Genomic DNA, 18,116 nt, shown 5'->3' on the forward strand with positions numbered 1-18,116 from the left:
CGCCTCAACCTTCAGACAACTATCCTTGATTCCTGAGGTTTTTTTGTTCCATGGTTGGAATTCATTTACTTCTTGATGGTTCTTCAGCCCTCTGCCTTACTTCTAGCATTTAGAGGGTCAAGAAAGCTATAAACTAAGTTAGTGAGTGCTCTGTTTATCTTTCAGAATATTTTTGACATTTCACATCTGCTATTATCTCCACCATTTTTAACTGGTATTGCAGAGCTTGAGACATTATACTGCTGTAGGTAATTCTTGTTTGGCAATTGAGATGACTCTTGACAAACTAATAAGGAACAGAAGTATAGTGATAGGAGGAAACTCCTTGGAAGGATCTGGATAATTATTCACATATCTCAAATCAAGAAAATAGATTATATTAAGTTTTGACAGTGACTGAAAAATACATTTATATGGCAGTTCTCAGTACCCATGTGTACACACTAAATGAAATTGTGTATTCTGATTTTTTTTTTCTGTTTTTTTCCATTAAAAAAATCTTGTGTCAGACCTACTAAATTGATTCCATGGCCCATAAAGGGAGTTGCCACTACTGATTTGAAAAAACTTGCAGTGTAGATTCTAATAAAGAAGTTAGAATTGTTGTCTTATTTGTACTTGGCTTGACTACTTACAAGATTTTCCAGATATGTATGTATATTTTGCGTTTGCTTTATTTTTGTACTGAAGACATATCATTTCAAAAGTGGATTTTGACAATTAAATTTTCTCTCATTAAGGCTGTTTATATTACTGGAAAAGAAGTTTTCAGCTTCAAAATGATTTCTTATATGGGTGCAACTGCTGGTTCTGCGTACACAGATATGAATGTGTTTGACAGTCAAGTTAATTTAACTGTTGGTTGCATTGAAGTAGTTCTTGTCACAAAATTTCTGTATTCTGTATTGGTAAGTATATTAATCAGTTTTTTATTTATTCTTTCCTACTAGTTGGAAAGTGTTTGCTGTGCATGAAGCATAGATGAAGCATTCCTTACTTGATTTTTTTTTGTCCTGATTTTTCAAGATATTCTGGGTACCATATGTCATGACTGAAATGTATAGTATACTGTTTATATAACATCATTTTCACATGGGAATGTTCTAGCTAATTGAAATATGTATTTTAATAAACATTAAATATATGTATATTATATATCATATATATGTTATGTATATTAATTGAATTCTTTATTTTATACATGATTGGTTTGAGTGTTTTACCTGACTTCCAGCTCTAACTAAAAGTGCTAAATATATAATTGAAGTTTGGTTTGGTCATTAAGAAAATTATGTTTTCTATTGCATTCTAGTTCTGTGAATATTTGGGGCTTTGAGGGATTTAGATTTAATCCCTATATGACACTTCCCTGAGGTGTTTAAGTTCTGTTTCTGCCTTTCATAGTTTTTTTTTGCCCCCCTGTGTTTTTCCCTTGCTGTCAGCTGATGTTTTTTCCTGTGTCATACCTGTCTCTATGACTTCACTATTCATTCTTTTAACTAAATTGTGGTATATAAACTAGATAATCAGTTGATTCTAAATAAATAATGTTGCTGTTTTTCTGATCTTTTTAACTGAGGTTATCATGCAGTTTTTCCTATAGCCATAAAAACTTTTTTGTACATAAAAAGTAAAGATGAAAAAGTATTTCTTATTTAATTTTTTCTAATTTCTTTTTATAACTCAGAAGCATTATATCACTGAGCCCTGTTGTGATAGCTTTATACTCAAAAATTATTGAAAATAATTAAAACATGAAATTAATTAAACATGAAAATTAAGTATAATTCTAGGTGTATTTTATATCATTTAGTATTTTTCCCACATTTCAGGAATTAGAAAACTTTAGAGTTCTTGACGGACATATTTTTATTACTGTTTTATCTTACAAACGTAAATAAGCTCTCTGTCCATTGTGGTTGTGTAGGGAAATACAGTGTGATTGTTTAGCCATTAAGGAAAGTGAGATAAAAAGGGAAATAGATGCCAGTGAAACATTGGAGCATCCACATGTTGCTTTGGTCCAGGGACTAGATTTTTACTGTTTTACTGTGTTTCTGTATCTGTATCTTTGTGTTTCTCAACCTTTATTGCAGAAAATTATGGTTTAATATAGACAAGTCAGACTTTGAATAAATAATGCTTAGTTGTTCCAAGGGAAAATTTTTCTTATGGAGGTAAAATCAGAAATACCAATATACATTTAATAGTTTTATTCATTAATGGTAGCCTTAAGAATATAATTCTGTTTTCTTTATAGGCTTTTATAGATAATTTTCAAGCAGGTAAACAAGCCTTGGCTGAGGCAACTGTTCAGGCAGCAGAAATGGCTGCTACTGGTGTAAAAGAACTGGCACAAAGGAGTTCTAGAATGGCATTGGATGTTGACATCAAAGCCCCAGTTGTCGTTATCCCACAGTCTCCAGTTTCTGAAAATATTTTTGTTGCTGATTTTGGACTAATTACAATGAAAAATGCATTCCATGTGATAACAGAGAGTCAGATCAACCCCCCACCCATTATTGATTTGATAACGATAAAGCTGAGTGAAATGCGACTATACAGGTAAGCTTTTCACTAATATATTTATGTAGAATGCAATCTTTTTCTAACTTTTTACATTAAAGGCTTTGGTATCTTGAGTTTTCTGTTTAGAGTGGCACTTAATTTTGTTATAACTGTACTCAATTTTGTGATTTTCTTTTCCCCAAGTATTTTTTGGTGAGATCAATTATAGTCTTCTAGTTTTTAAAAACCTAGGAAGTATTGGAAAATTCCTCATTAGGTAATTAGGAATGCTGTAAAATTTGTTATCTGAGGAAGAATATTTGTACTTATTTGCAGTTCTTTATAAATTATAAGGTTATGGAAGACATGGGAGAATTTCTAATATATTTATTCACTCAGCAAATACAGCAGTACCCAAAATACTCTATCAGCTTTGTGCTGTGGATCTGAAACACTAATTAAAGACACACACACACACTAACACACACACAGTAGAGTACAATCTTATATATTCACTCTGCATAGGATTAGGAATTAGGGGAATAAGTGAATATCCAGATAGTTCCAGAACTTTTACTGTGCTATTTCTAATCACCTATTCTAGATTTAATGCCCTTTTCCTTTTACAACTTGGATTCATCACTACTTAAACTTGCTCTTTTCTTTCTTTCTGTAATTTTTTTCTTTGATCTCATTCTATTTATTTTTTTCCTTTTTATTTTTGCTGCTTCTCTTTGGCCTCTGGCAGGTCTGTCTCCCTCCTGCCATTCTTTCCATCAACTGAATATTTTTAGAACAGCTTTATTGAGATATAATTAGCATATAATAAATTGCATACTTTTAAAGTATACAGTTTGATATGTATACACTTAGGATAGTTTGAGTACAGCTGTGTTAATTCTTCCTTAAATATTTGGTAGAATTCACCAGTGAAGACACTGGGGCTGGTATTTGCTTGTGGGAGATTTTTAACTACAATTTCCATTTCTTTAGTAAACTTGGGACTACTCAAATTAATTATTTTTGAGTGATTGTTAATTTTTTTCAAGAAATGTGTCTATTTCACCTACATTGTAGAGTTTTATGACATAAAGTTCGTAATATTTTCTTCTTACTCATTAATATCTATATTGATGTTACCTCCCCCATTCTTGATATTTATAATTTATACCTTAATCAGTCTGGCTAGAGGTTTATCAGTTTTATTGATCTTTTTTTTTTCCTATGGGACAACTGGGTATCCATTATTTTTTTCCCTTCCAGTTTTATTGAGATATAATTAGCATACAGCACTGTATAAGTTTAAGCTGTAAACATAATGATTTGACTTACTTACATCATGAAATGATTACCACATAAGTTTAGTAAACATCCATCATCTTCTATAGATACAAAATTAAAAGAATAGAAAAAAAATTTTTTTTATGAGGAGAACTCTTAGGATTTACTCAGTTAACAATTTCCATATGTAACATACAAGAGTATTAATTATATTTATCATGTTGTACATTATATCCCTAGTACTTATGTATCTTATAACTGGTAGTTTATACCTTTTGACTACCTTCATCCAGTTCGCCCTCCTCCTACCCCTTGCCTCTGGTAACCACAAATCTTATTGCTTTTTCTATGAGTTAGTTTGTTTGTTTTAAAGCATAATTGACCTACAGAACTATGTTAGTTCCTGTAACATAACATAGTGATTCAATATTTCTGTACATTTCAAAATGATCACCATGGTAAGTCTCTACCATACAAAGATATTACATAGTTACTGTATTCTCCACGCTGTACATTTCATAGCCACGACTCATTTATCTTGTAACTGAAAGTTTGTACCTCTTAATCTCTCACACTTATTTCTCTCCTCCCCCCACCCCTCTCCCCTATGGCGAGCACCTGTTTGTTCTCTGTATCTATGACTGGTTTCTCTTTTGTCACATTTCTTCATTTGTTTTGTTATTTAAATTCCATATATAAGTGAAATCATATGGTATTTATCTTTCTCTGTCTGATTTATTTCACTTAACTTAATATCCTCTAGGCCCATCCATATTGTCACAAATGGCAGGATTTCATTCTTTTTTTGTGGCTGAGTAATATTTCACTCTGTGTGTGTGTGTGTGTGTATATATACACACATACATACATATACACATGCACCACATCTTCTTTATCCATTCAGCCACTGATGAACACTCAGATTGTTTCCATATCTTGGCTACTGTAAATAATGTGCAGTGAACTTATGGGTATGTATATATTTTCAAATTAGTGTTTTCATTTTCTTTGGATAAATACTCAGGAATGGGATTCCTGAACGGGGCCAGTTCCTGACAAAGCTGGCTGCGGTATTCAGGGTGTCCCAGAGTTAGTGTCATCCCTGAGGTGAGCAGGGCCAGATATTGGGGTGGTTGAGAGTCTCAAGGTGTCCTAGAGCTGGTGTTGGGCCACTGGTGGGCAGGGCTGGGGCCCAGTGGTCCCATGGCTGGTGTCTGCCCACTGTGGGAGTAAGGTCATGTCCTGGAAGGGGGGGCGTGCCGGCCTGCTGATGGTCAGAGCTGGGTCCTGTGGTCTCTTGCTGTAGACCCTGGTGGTCCTAGAGCTGGTGTCAGCCCACAGGTGGCAGGGCTGGGTCCTGGGGCGGCCAGGAGCTCAGGGGGTCATATGGGAGTTGGTCTGCTGGTGGGTGGAGCTGTGTCCATGCTCAGCTAAGCTACTTGGTGTGGGATGTCCCAGGACTGGTGCTACTGACTGGTGGGCTGGGGCGGGTCCCAGTGTTAATGAGCTAGAGGGAGGATTCCAAAATGTTGCTTGCCTGCAGCATTGTCCTCGTGGTTGAATGAGTATCCAGAAGTGGCTTCAGCCAGCGTCTGTGTCCCCAGCGTGAGTACCAGAAGCTTCCTGCTTCTCTGGGAGGCTCTCTAATATCAGCAAGTGGGTCTGACCCAGGCTCCTTTTAAATTACTGCTTCTTCCCTTGGTCTCAGAACATGTGAGATTTTGTGTGCACCCTCTAAGAGTAGAGTCTGTTTCCTACTGCCCTTTGACTCTCCCAAAAGTATGCCCCACTGGTCTTCAAAGCCAGTCAGTCTGGGAACTCTAGGCTGGGCAGCCTGATGAGGAGGGTTGTACCCCTCGTTCCTTGGGGAGAACTTCTGCAATTATAATTATCCTCCCATTTGTGGCCTGGGGATATGGTTCTTTACTATACCGTGTCTACACTCCTCCTACCTGTCTTGTTGTGTGGTTCCTTCTTTATATCTTTAGTTTTTAAATAGCTTCTTTTCTGCTGGTATTAAGTCATCCTCATTGATAGTTACTCTGTAAATAGTTGTAATTTTGGTGTGCCCCTGAGAGGAGGTGATCTTAGAGTCTTCCTATTCCTCTGTCTTGGCCATTCCCTGGTTATCCGTTCTTGACAGTTCAGTTTTATTGCTCTTAAAGCACCAGCTTTTGATTTTTTCTCTTTTTTTTCTGTTTTCTCTTTCATTGATATCTACTTTGATATTTATTATTCCTTCTGCTTACTTTGGGTTTAATTTTGCTCTTTTTCGAAGTTTCTTTAGGTGGTGGCTCAGATGATTGATTTGAACATTTCTAGTATAGGCATTTAGTACTAAAATTTTGGAGTTCTTCTCTGTAGCTCTGTCCTCTCTGGAATTTTACCATATGAACTCTAGCTGCCTTGGTTTCCCTGGACTCTCAGGTCTGTCTTCGAAACTCATGGACTTTACTGGTTATTTCTTGACTTATCCATCCCCGTGCTTTTCCATGACCTTTAAATTATCTCAAAACAATTGAAGTTGGAGCATTAGGGCTCATCTTGTTTTCCCTTGTGTCTCAGTAATCACTGTCCATTGCCTAATGTCCTGTGTTTTGAAAACAATTTTTTAATATATTTTGCATGTGTGTCTTTGTGGGGGGAGGGAGGACTTGTTTCAGGCAGGAGAGTAAATCTAGTTCATGATATTTCATCTTAGATGGAAGGAGAAATTTCCATCAATTGAATATTTGAGTATTTGTTAAGCATGTAATATATCCCAGGCACTGTGCTAGGAACATGAAGTATCATAGTGAGCAGTCTTTACAAGGGATGAATAAATAGTACCTCCCTCATTGGATTGTTGAGATAGGTACTATTTAATGAATTTTATGAGCTGATGCATAAAAACAGGCTCACATTTAGATTTTGGAAGGGTTGTAGAAAATAGATAAAAAGGAGACAAAACTGGAAGTTGAAAGAATGGTTTGCTAACTGTTGGAGTAATTCATGTAAGAATTAGATGTGACTCAGTCTAGGATAAGGAAGTGAGGTAGTAGAGGACTAACCAGGTGTGACAAATCTGAGTAGTAGAATTAAAGGTAACTGATTATTAAAGGGGTGTCACGGTTAAAAGAGAGTAGTTAAAATAGACTCCAGCTTGCAGGTTTGTAAAATTCAGCATTTGGTAATAATGCAGTTCAGCGAGATATGACAGAGCACTGCAGAAAAAAAAGTAGAGTGGAGATGTTAACAAGTTCTCTAATGGGCAAAGTAACTTGAAAATGGTTACGTGACTTTTATATGAAGATATCTAGAACCAGATCTGGAAAGCACCTGGATATAGTGTCTGGATTTTGGAAAGTGTTTGGATTTCTAGATTTGGGAGTCTTTAATAATATTTAGCTAGTTATAGAAGCCATCAAACTGAGTAAGATCACACAGAGAATTTGTAGAGTGGGACATGTGGGGCAGAATGCTGAGGAATGCCCATATTTAAGGAATGACAGATGAAAATCCCTCAAAAGAGGTTAAGATGGAGCAAGCAAAACGATGGAAAGGGAACCAGGAGAATGTATTGAAGTAGCGTTGAGGATCATGTTGATGTTGATAACCACGAATTAACAGTATATGATTTTTTTTCATATAGTACTTGATATTTGGTATTTGGAATCCAACAGTCTGTTGGATTCAGGCAAGACAGTTTTTAACAAGCAGGTGTGACTGAAGATAGTGAGACAGGATTTTAAATATTGAAAGTCATGTTGACAGATAATGGAGAGGGAAGAAATTGAAGATAAGAAGATACTGATGGACTAATGGAATATAGAGAGTGGTTTATAAACTGGAGATTCAGTAGTCTCAGAGTCTTCAAAAATGAACACTGACTAGTTATTGATAGATTATAGCAAGAATAGAAGGTGGTTAACCTGGATGGTGTTACTCTTAAAGGAGTAGAAGAGAGAGTGGATGAGCATCGTTCCAAATTAAGAAAAATGGTTTGTATCCCTCAACTCTGAGGTAGATAAAGAGTGTTGGAGAGAAATCAGACTTTAATAGAGCTTCATGGAAAGCCGGGTTTTGATTAAGATAAGAAATGAATGATACATTTAGTGAAGACATAGGAAAATGTAGAATGATTTGTTTAGCCAAGTCCAGGGATTTCAGAAATTACAGGGAAATATTGAAATAAAAGGCTTCTATTTTAATAATAGGCTATAGACATACAGTAATAATTTAAACCTTTAGGAGGCTCATTAACTTGGAGTTTAAACTGTGTAAAAGTCTGAATTTACTAAAAATAGAACATTTATGCGTCTATATTTAATCACATCTTGTTTGACTTCAAGAAATGATCTAGACACATCTTCTATTCAACATAGTATTGGAAGTCCTAGCCACAGCAGTCAGACAAGAAAAAGAAGTAAAAGGTATCCAGATCGGAAGGGAAGAGGTAAAGTTGTTATTATATGCAGATGATATGACACTATATATAGAAAAACCTAAAGGCTTCCACACAGAAACTACTAGAACTGATAAACGAATTCAGCAGGGTAGCAGGATACAAGATTAACATACAGAAGTCAGTTGCATTTCTTTACAACAACAATGAAATATCAGAAAGGGAATGTAAAAAAAAAATCCCTTTTAAAATTGCAGCCCCAAAAATAAAATACTTAAGAATAAACCTGACCAAGGAGATGAAAGACTTATATGCTGAGAACTATAAAATATTAATAAAGGTAATTGAAGATCATTTGAAGAAATGGAAAGATAACCCATGCTCTTGGATTGTTAAAATGACCGTACTACCTGAAGGAATCTACAGATTTAATGTGATCCTTATCAAATTGCCCATGACATTTTTCACAGAATTAGAACACACAATCCTAAAATTCATATGGAACCATAAAAGACCCAGAATGGCCAAAGCCTTCCTGAAGAAAAAGAACACAACAGGAGGCATAACCCACCCAGACTTCAGACAATACTACAAAGCTACAGTAATCAAAACAGCATGGTACTGGCACAAAAACAGACATATGGATCAATGGAACAGAATAGAGAGCCCAGAAATAAACCCACACACCTACGGTCAATTAATCTTTGGCAAAGGAGGCAAGAATATACAATGGGAAAAAGACAGTCTCTTTGGCAAGTGGTGCTGGGAAAGCTGGACAGCTGCATGTAAATCAGTGAAGTTAGAACACACGTTCTCACCATACACAAAAATAAACTCAAAATAGCTTAAAGACTTAAACATAAGACATGACACCATAAAACTCCTAGAAGAGAACATAGGCAAAACATTCTCTGACATAAATCATACCAATGTTTTCTTAGGTCTGTCTCCCAAGGCAATAGAAATAAAAACAAAAACAAATGGAACCTAATCAAACTTACAAGCTTTTGCACAGCAAAGGAAACCATAATCAAAATGAAAAGACAACCTACAGAATGGGAGAAGATATTTGCAAATGATGCGACTGACAAGGGCTTATTTTCCAAAATATACAAACAGCTCATACAACTCAACAACAACAAAAAACCCAATCCAAAAATGGGCAGAAGACCTAAATAGACTTCTCCAGTGAAGAAATACAGATCGCCAACAGGCACGTGAAAAGAAGCTCAACATCGCTAATTATTATTCCTTTTTTAATAAATTAATTTTATTTATTTACTTTTGGCTGTGTTGGGTCTTTGCTGCACACGAGCTTTCTCTAATTGTGGCGAGCGGGGGGCTACACTTCGTTGCATTGCGTGGGCTTCTCATTGCGGTGGCTTCTCTTGTTGCGGAGCACAGGCTCTAGGCATGCAGGCTTCAGTAGTTGTGGCACACGGGCTCGGTAGTTGTGGCTCGTGGGCTCTAGAGTGCAGGCTCAGTAGTTGTAGTGCACGGGCTTAGTTGCTCTGCGGCATGTGGGATCTTCCCGGACCAGGGCTTGAACCCATGTCCCTGCATTGGCAGGCGGATTCTTAACCACTGCGCCACCAGGGAAGCCCCAACATCACTAATGATTAGATAAATGCAAATCAAAACTACAGTGAGGTACCACCTCACAGCAATCAGAATGGCCATCATTCAAAAGTCTATAAGTAACAAATGCTGGAGAGAGTGTGGAGAAAAGGATACCCTCCTACACTGTCAGGAATGTAAGTTGGTGCAAACACTGTGGAAAACAGTGTGGAGGTTCCTCAGAAAATGAAAAACAGAACTACCAGATGATCCAGCAGTCCCACTCCTGGGCATATATCTGGACAAAACTATAATTCAAAAAGATACATGCATCCCTATGTTCATAGCAGCACTATTCACAATAGCCAAGACATGGAAACAACCTAAGTGTCCATTGACAGATGAATGGATAAAGAAGCTATGGTATATATATACAATGGAATACTACTCAGCCATAAAAAAGAATGAAAGAATGCCATTTGCAGCAACATGGATGCAACTCGAGATTATCATACTAAGTGAAGTAAGTCAGAAAGAGAAAGACAAATACCAAATGATGTTAGTTACATGTGGAATCTAAAATATGATACAAATGAACCTATCTATGAAACAGAAACAGAATCACGGACATAGAGAGCAGACTTGTGGTTGCCAAGGTGGGAGGGGGGTGGGGAGGGGTGGAGCGGGAGGTTGGGGTTAGCAGATGTAAGCTTTTATATGTATCAGTAGAATGGATAAGCAAGGTCCTACTGTAATGCAGAGAAAACTATATTCAATATCCTGTGATAAACCATAATGTAAAAGAATATATATAAAAAAAGAATGTATATATATGTATAACTGAATCACTTTGCTGTACAGCAGAAATTAACAGAACATTGTAATTCAACTATACTTCAATTTTTAAAAATTAAAAAAACAAAAAAAATGATATAGATATGAATTAGGTGTGAGTCTGTATTACAAATAGATTGTTTTTAAAAAGAGTTCACTAAATGTTTCTAGAGCATTAAATAACAATATATATTATTTTCTGTCCAAAAAAGAATTAATTTTTTATTGAAGAAATACATAAAATGGTATTGGGGATGAATGTAAAAGATTACTGATGATATGACCACCCAAAGATAACTACTGTTAATAATTTGGAATTTTTTTCTATTTTATTACATCTGTACATATATTTAAGTGAAATAAGAATTCTGTTGTGTATTTTGGGTTGTAATTTCCTCTTTTCCCTTAAAAATGTGCTATAAACATTTTTCCATATTATTTTGAGTGCATAATTTTTTCTAAATATTTTAATACCTAGTTTTTAAAAAATCCATCTGCCTGTTAAAAATTTAAGTTCTTTTTTATTGTTGTTTTAAATAGCAGTATAATGATGATTGATATCTTTGTTTCTCAATACTTATATGATTTTCTACTCATTTCTTTAGGATAATTCATTTCCTTCAGATGAATTCCTAGAAACATAATTACTCATTTATAGAGTAAACCAATTTTCCCTGAAATAATGTTATCGCAAAGGTGTTAATTGCAATATAAAATTTTAAATAGATGTTTATAATACTTCTTTCTATAAGGAAAGTTGTAAAACTTAATTAACCAAGGACCAGAAAGAAATCTTGAATAATTTTTCAGAGAATATTTTCCTACATCTAATATTATAAAGGTGTCAGTTTCTTATAAATTAATTTATACATTTAATGCACTGTTAATAAAAAATCACAACAGCAGTTCTTTTTAAAGCCTTTCAAAATTATTGTAAAGTTTTTCTGGAAATATAAATTGGGGGCAAGATGTAGCAAAGATTTTTTTTTTTTTAATTGAGATTGGGCATGGGAGAATCATAACATTAGAGGTACTACTAAAATATATTAAATTTCATTAAATACTACTAAAATATATTACAAAACTAAAATAAGTTAGTGAAACAGTAGAAAACTCAGCAGCTGACTGTGTGTGTACGTGTGTGTGCATCACCATTATTCATATATATTACAGTCAATCCCCATTATTCACGGATTCCATATTTGTGAATATTTCTGCTTGCTAAAACTTATTTGTAACCACAAAATCAATATTCATGGCACTTTTACAGTCATTTGTGGACATGCGTAGAGCTGCAAGAAATTTGGGTCTCCCAAGGCCTTTGTTCCCAGCTGAGGTGTTAAACAAGGTGACGCCCTGCCTTCTTATTTGAACTCTCATGCTGTAAACAGTGTCCTTTTTGTGTGCCATGTTTTTTGCATTTAGGGGCTTTTCCTTGGTGATTTTGCTGTTTAAAATGGCCCCAGAGCATAATGCCATTTTTAAGCATAAGAAAACTAAAGGCGAGTGAATTGTATATTATATGAATTATCTCAATAATGCTCTTAAAAAAACTATGGACAAATAACATATAAGTACCAGTCATATGGTAGAGAAGAACTTGCTAATTTAAGCACTGAAGAAAGAAGAAAAGTGATAAGGGAAAAATATCAATTGGCTTTGACTGTATAAAAGTATAAGTTTCTGAATATTAATTACCAAAACAAAATTACGGGAAACATAGCATATGGGGTAATGAGCAACATCTGTAATAAAGGATAAAAATCCTTAAATATTTTAAGACAGTAAGTAAAAGATAATTTGAAAAATTGATAAATAACATGACTAGATGATTCTTTACAGGAACAGTGATAGCTGGTGTATAGCTAATAGAAATGTTCAACCTCATTAGTATTCAAGGGAATGAAAATTAATACAGTGAAATGTTGTTTGCCTAATAAATTTGGCAAATCTTAATAATCAGTAATTCTCACTCTGGGTGCAGGGAGATGGATACTCTTATATGTTGTTATTTATATATTGATCCAATTTCTTGTATTTAGTTTGGCAAATAATTGAGGAGTACATGTCATATTGTTATCATCTGAGCCAAGTACTGGCAGTACATCAAAGAATAACATAAATATAGTCCCTACCCTCATGAATCTTTCATTCTAATTGAAACTACAGACAAGACAATGACCTATTAAATGTACTGGTTGGGCCAAAAGGTTCATCCAGGTTTTTCCGTAAGATGGCTCTAGTAGCACTTAGTTGTCTTTAACTTCATTCGAAACAGTTTCGTTGGATTGTATGTGACAGCTGTCGTATCAGCGTGCATTTAAAAAAAGACTTACCAAAGTTGGTGAATTTTTGTGTAGCCACTTTAATATTGAAGATGGAAGAAAAACAACATTTTTGGCATATTATGCTTTATTATTTCAAGAGAGGTAAAAACGCAGCTGAAACGCAAAACAAGATTTGTGCAGTGTATGGAGAAGGTGCTGTGACTGATCGAATGGATCAAAAGTGGTTTGTGAAGTTTCGTGCTGGAGATTTTTCACTGGAGGATGCTCTGTGGTCGGGTAGACCAGTTGAAGTTCATAGCGATCAAATGGAAACATTAATTGAGAACAGTCAACGTTATACCACGCAGGAGACAGCCAGCATACTCAAAATATCCATATCAAGCGTTGAAAATCATTTGCACCAGCTTGGTTATGTGAATCGCTTTGATGTTTGGGTTCCACATAAGTTAAGCAAAAAAAACCTTCTTGACCATATTTCCACATGTGATTCTCTACTGAAACGTAATGAAAACGTTCTGTTTTTAAAACAAATTGTGACAGGCGATGAAGAGGGGATACTATACAACAGTGTGGAACGGAAGAGATCATGGGGCAAGCGAAATGAACCGCCACCAGCCACACCAAAGGCCCGTCTTCACCCAGAGAAGGTGATGTTGTGTACATGGTGGGATTGGAAGGGAGTCCCCTATTATGAGCTCCTTCCCGAAAACCAAACAATTAATTCCAACAAGCACTGCTCCCAATTAGACCAACTGAAAGCAGCACTCGAAGGAAAGCGTCCAGAATTAGTCAACAGAAAATGCATAATCTTCCATCAGAATAACACAAGACCGCATGTTTCTTTGATGACCAGGCAAAAACTGTTAACGGCTTGCCTGGGAAGTTCTGATTCATCCACCGTATTCACCAGACAGTGCACCTTTGGATTTCCATTTATTTCAGTCTTTACAAAATTCTCCTAATGGAAAAAATTTTAATTCCCTGGAAGACTAGTACTGGTAAGGAAAGGTTTTTCCAGAGGAAGTAATCTTTTGACACAGCAGTTAATATTTCTTGAAATTAGTCCAGAGGAAGAAATTTACTCGAGATGTACAAAGATAATGAACCAAGTATTATTTATTACAGTGATGAATTGGAAACAGCATAACTTTTTAACAATATAAGGTTGACTTAATGACTTATGGCATAGCTATATATTTTCATATTCACCTGTTAAAATTGTATATGTAGTATCCGCTTAGAGCTTTTAGATTCCTTACCTTAGTACTATTAAGGGAGATTGCAAGGATGCATACATGCTAAGTATAATGTTACCCTATAGTTAATACATTCAGTGGTATGATGCTAGGAATTCTAGGAGATCCCTGATGACTCCCATATTTCTCTCCAATTGAATAAGTGATATGTAAATTCTACAGTCATAGCTTCATTCCCTAGTTGAAGAATTTGGGATTTGCTGCCAATTAAAATATAAATGTATTATTGAGGAGTACCACCTTGAGATTGTCATTTGAAGGTATAATGGGAGGCTTCTTTGGTCACATGTCACTTGAAAGGGGTTTGGTAACCTACTACTCTTTTCATCATTCCTGAGCATCAGTCCTACCCTTATAAGTACTTGGAAAGGCAAATATGGTTCAACTTAATATGAAATTGTCCATATTCAAGTATATTTGACCCATAGAAATAGGAATTTCATATGGTGCAAATTGGTTTCTTATGAAGTAAAGGGGATATGTGGTAATCTGCTAACATGTGTAAGTCAGTGACTTTAAATGTTATCATTGTTTTTTTAAAATTAATTAATTTATATATTTTGGGCTGCGTTGGGTCTTTGTTGCTGTACACGGGCTTCCTTCAGTTGCGGCGAGTGGGGGCTGCTGTTGCGGTGCGCGGGCTTCTCGTTGCAGTGGCTTCTCTTGTTGTGGAGCACGGGCTCTAGGCACGCAGGCTTCAGTAGTTGTGGCACGCAGGCTCAGTAGTTGTGGCTCGCAGGGTCTAGAGTGCAGGCTCAGTAGTTATAGAGCACAGGCTTAGTTGCTCCGTGGCATGTGGGATCTTCCCGGATCAGGGATCGAACCCATGTCCCCTGCATTGGCAGGTGGATTCTTAACCACTGCGCCACCAGGGAAGCCCCTAAATGTTTTCATAATAAGGTCTCGTATAATGTATGTTTATAGATTATGTAGAGATAATTCTCATTTTAAGAGTTTATTGTCCAACTTGTATATTTTTTTTTAATTTTTGAATTTTATTTTATTTTTTTATACAGCAGGTTCTTATTAGTTATCCATTTTATACATATTAGTGTATATATGTCAATCCCAATCTCCCAATTCATCACACCACCCCACCCCCCCTCCCCGCCACTTTCCCCCACTCCCCGCCACTTTCCCCCCCTTGGTGTCCATACGTTTGTTCTCCACATCTGTGTCTCAGTTTCTGCGCTGCAAACCGGTTCAACTTGTATATTTTTGGCGCTTTTTAACATACTGCAAAATCCTATTTAAAAAATTCATTTTTCTTCAACATGGAACACTTCACCTCAGAGAAAGTCACCCAGGTTTCTAGTATGTTTCTAGTGGGTGACTTTGAAAGTTGGGTGACTTTCATCTCTCATTTTACATGGAAAGCCTGTTCGATTTTATTTTTCTCTTCACACACACAAAAGTATTGATTTCTATTATTTGTATATAAAATGATTAATTTTTTAACTATCTGATTTTGTATGAAACTATTCAAAACAATTTTATTTTTTCTTATAGGTCTCAATTTATTAATGATGCATACCAGGAAGTACTGGATCTACTATTGCCACTAAATCTTGAGGTGATTGTTGAGCGAAATTTATCCTGGGAGTGGTACCAGGAAGTTCCTTGTTTTAATGTAAATGCTCAACTGAAGCCCATGGAGGTAACTTTTGGGTGCTTATTGATTCCTATTTTGTTTGTTAAAAAATATTGCTCGGGGACATAAGTCATTTTGTGTGTAGAAGTTATATATTAATTACCTTGGTCACAGATGAAATAATAGCATACAACCTAGAATGCATTGAATGTTCGTCATTCATTTATTCAACAAATATTTGAGTGCCTACTGAGTGTTAGACCCTGTGCCAGATATTGGAGATCCGGTGGCAAAGAAGTTGTGACATTATCTCTGGCTTCATGGAACTTACCAGTATAACGCAGGGGTTGGTGGTGGTGGTGGTCCAGAGGTGAGATAGACAGTAAAAAAGTACACAGGCACACAATTAAAATAGTTATAAATTATGGTAAATCTCATGAAGGAAACAAATATTAGACATGGTGCTGTAAGTAGTCAGTTAGATATTTTAATAAAGATCTTAGTGGAGAGGTCTAAGGCTTGAAATAATGATTTGGAAATCATCAGATTATAGATGGTATTTGAAGCTATGGGAATATATGAAGTAACGTAGCAAAGGTCCTAGAAGAATGGAGTGGTTGAAGATGAAAATGGCAAATGGTTAGTAATTTAGACATAACTTTACTTCCCTACTGGTTGATATTGTGTCACAGATCTCCAGTGTAACTATCCACAAGTTCATATTTTTACCTCTCAACTGGATGGAAGTCAAAACTGTATCACATGTTTTGCTAAAGTGACAGCAACACACACTCTTTCTGGAAGATTTCTTTAAGAAACCTACTTAACAGATTCTCTTCCCTCCCTTCACCCCCCCATTTCCCTTTCTATTTCTCCCCATAAAAATTATATTCAAAAAGAGAAAATCATTTTAAAAATTTCAGATTTTTAACTTAAAAATGTATTTAGAACTTAAAACATGATGATCTCAACTCAAGATCTTTAAACTCTGTATAAGATCATATGGACTCCTTAAATTATAGATGGGCAATATCTTCTTAAGATAAATAATTGAAGTCTCTTTGTATTGGTAAGACAACAGTTAGAAACTTATAAAACATAAGTAGCAGGTTCTACCTAGCATACTGGGCAAATCTTCTCCCCACTGGGCCCAGTCATTAGGCAGATTTGTGTGGGGCGGCTGGGACACCATTTTCCTTCACTCTTCTCCAGGGAAAATCCATGCAGAATGTTCAGATGATGTTGCAGACCTTCTGCAAATGTCCAGCTGCCTTCCAGGACAGATCAAATTGGGTCTTCCTCTGCAGTGATCTGTCTGAATAGTTAGCAGCTGTTGTGGCTCACCCCCAGGTTCACACATTGGAACCCTCTTGGACATCATCCTCTGCATCACAGAGAGGCTAGAATCGGTTACTCTAATGCATCCAGGCTAAGTGCTGCAGTTTGTGATTTTTGACTTGTCAGATGTTCGGTGGTAGCACACACAGCCAGTCCTGACATGTAGGAGCCACAGACCAGTATTCCTTGGATCCTTACAGTTCTTCCAGCTTCCTGCACTGAGCTGTTGGCAAGAGTGAAGAGTAATGATTAATATCAGTTATTTGGGGGGCATTCAATATACATGCACTAATTGAAAGACTATGGTTTAGAAGTTGTAATATTTAATTTCATTTTATTAATTTATATGAATATACTATTTTTGCAATACCTGCTACATAATAATCACAAAATAAGTGTCATGAATAAATGAAAATTTAAAAACAAAACATAAGTAGCAGGAATAAGGTACACATGGAGTTAATCTTAAAACACTAGATTAGTTTATCACTTTTGAAATGCAGTCAAAGGAAGCCCAATGCAAATAAAACTGTTAAATTTTGTGGAATTGAAGTCAGCTCCTTGAGGTTATTAGACATATCAATTTAAAACTCACAGATCTTTTTTTTTTTTTTTTAACTGAATTGCTGTTGTATTAGAGTTCTTCAGAGAAATAGAACCAATAGGATATGTGTGTGTGTGTGTGTGTATGTATGTATGTATGTATGTATGTATGTGTGTGTATACTCTTGGTCTGGATGCATTAGACTGACTTCTTGAAGACTCAGTTTTAACCTCTCCCTGACTCTGAAGTTGAGGTCCAGGGGGAGTCAAATATGTGGTCCCCTAAGGTGGACTGCAACAGCTGCTAACTCCTCGGGTGTCTCTTGATAGGGGAAGACTCAATTTCATTCTAGTGGATCTGCCCCAGAAGGCAGCTGGGCATTTGTAGGTGGTCTGCAGGACCGTGTGTGTGTGTGTGTGTGTGTGTGTGTGTGTGTATTTTATATATATATATATATATATATATATATATATATATATATAATATATATATATATATATATAACATCTAGAATAATAGTTGACTAAATCTCTAC

The 18,116-nt window shown here is 35.8% G+C and overlaps 1 protein-coding gene across 5 annotated transcripts in view; it reads left to right on the forward strand.

Moving 5' to 3' along the window:
* Positions 1-18,116, forward strand: part of VPS13A (vacuolar protein sorting 13 homolog A) — a 258,210-nt gene that overhangs the window by 135,603 nt on the left and 104,491 nt on the right. For all 5 annotated transcript variants that reach the window (XR_009503701.1, XM_059924955.1, XM_059924956.1 and 2 more), the window contains 3 exons: positions 741-908; positions 2,261-2,565; positions 15,618-15,765. Coding sequence is in view for 4 of the 5 variants with exons in the window: in XM_059924955.1 (XP_059780938.1) it covers positions 741-908; positions 2,261-2,565; positions 15,618-15,765 (621 nt within the window). In the remaining variant the exon portion in view is untranslated. The remainder of the gene's footprint in view (positions 1-740; positions 909-2,260; positions 2,566-15,617; positions 15,766-18,116) is intronic.

The sequence above is a fragment of the Balaenoptera ricei genome, chromosome 6 (genome assembly GCF_028023285.1).
Source record: "Balaenoptera ricei isolate mBalRic1 chromosome 6, mBalRic1.hap2, whole genome shotgun sequence".
NCBI lineage: Eukaryota > Metazoa > Chordata > Mammalia > Artiodactyla > Balaenopteridae > Balaenoptera > Balaenoptera ricei.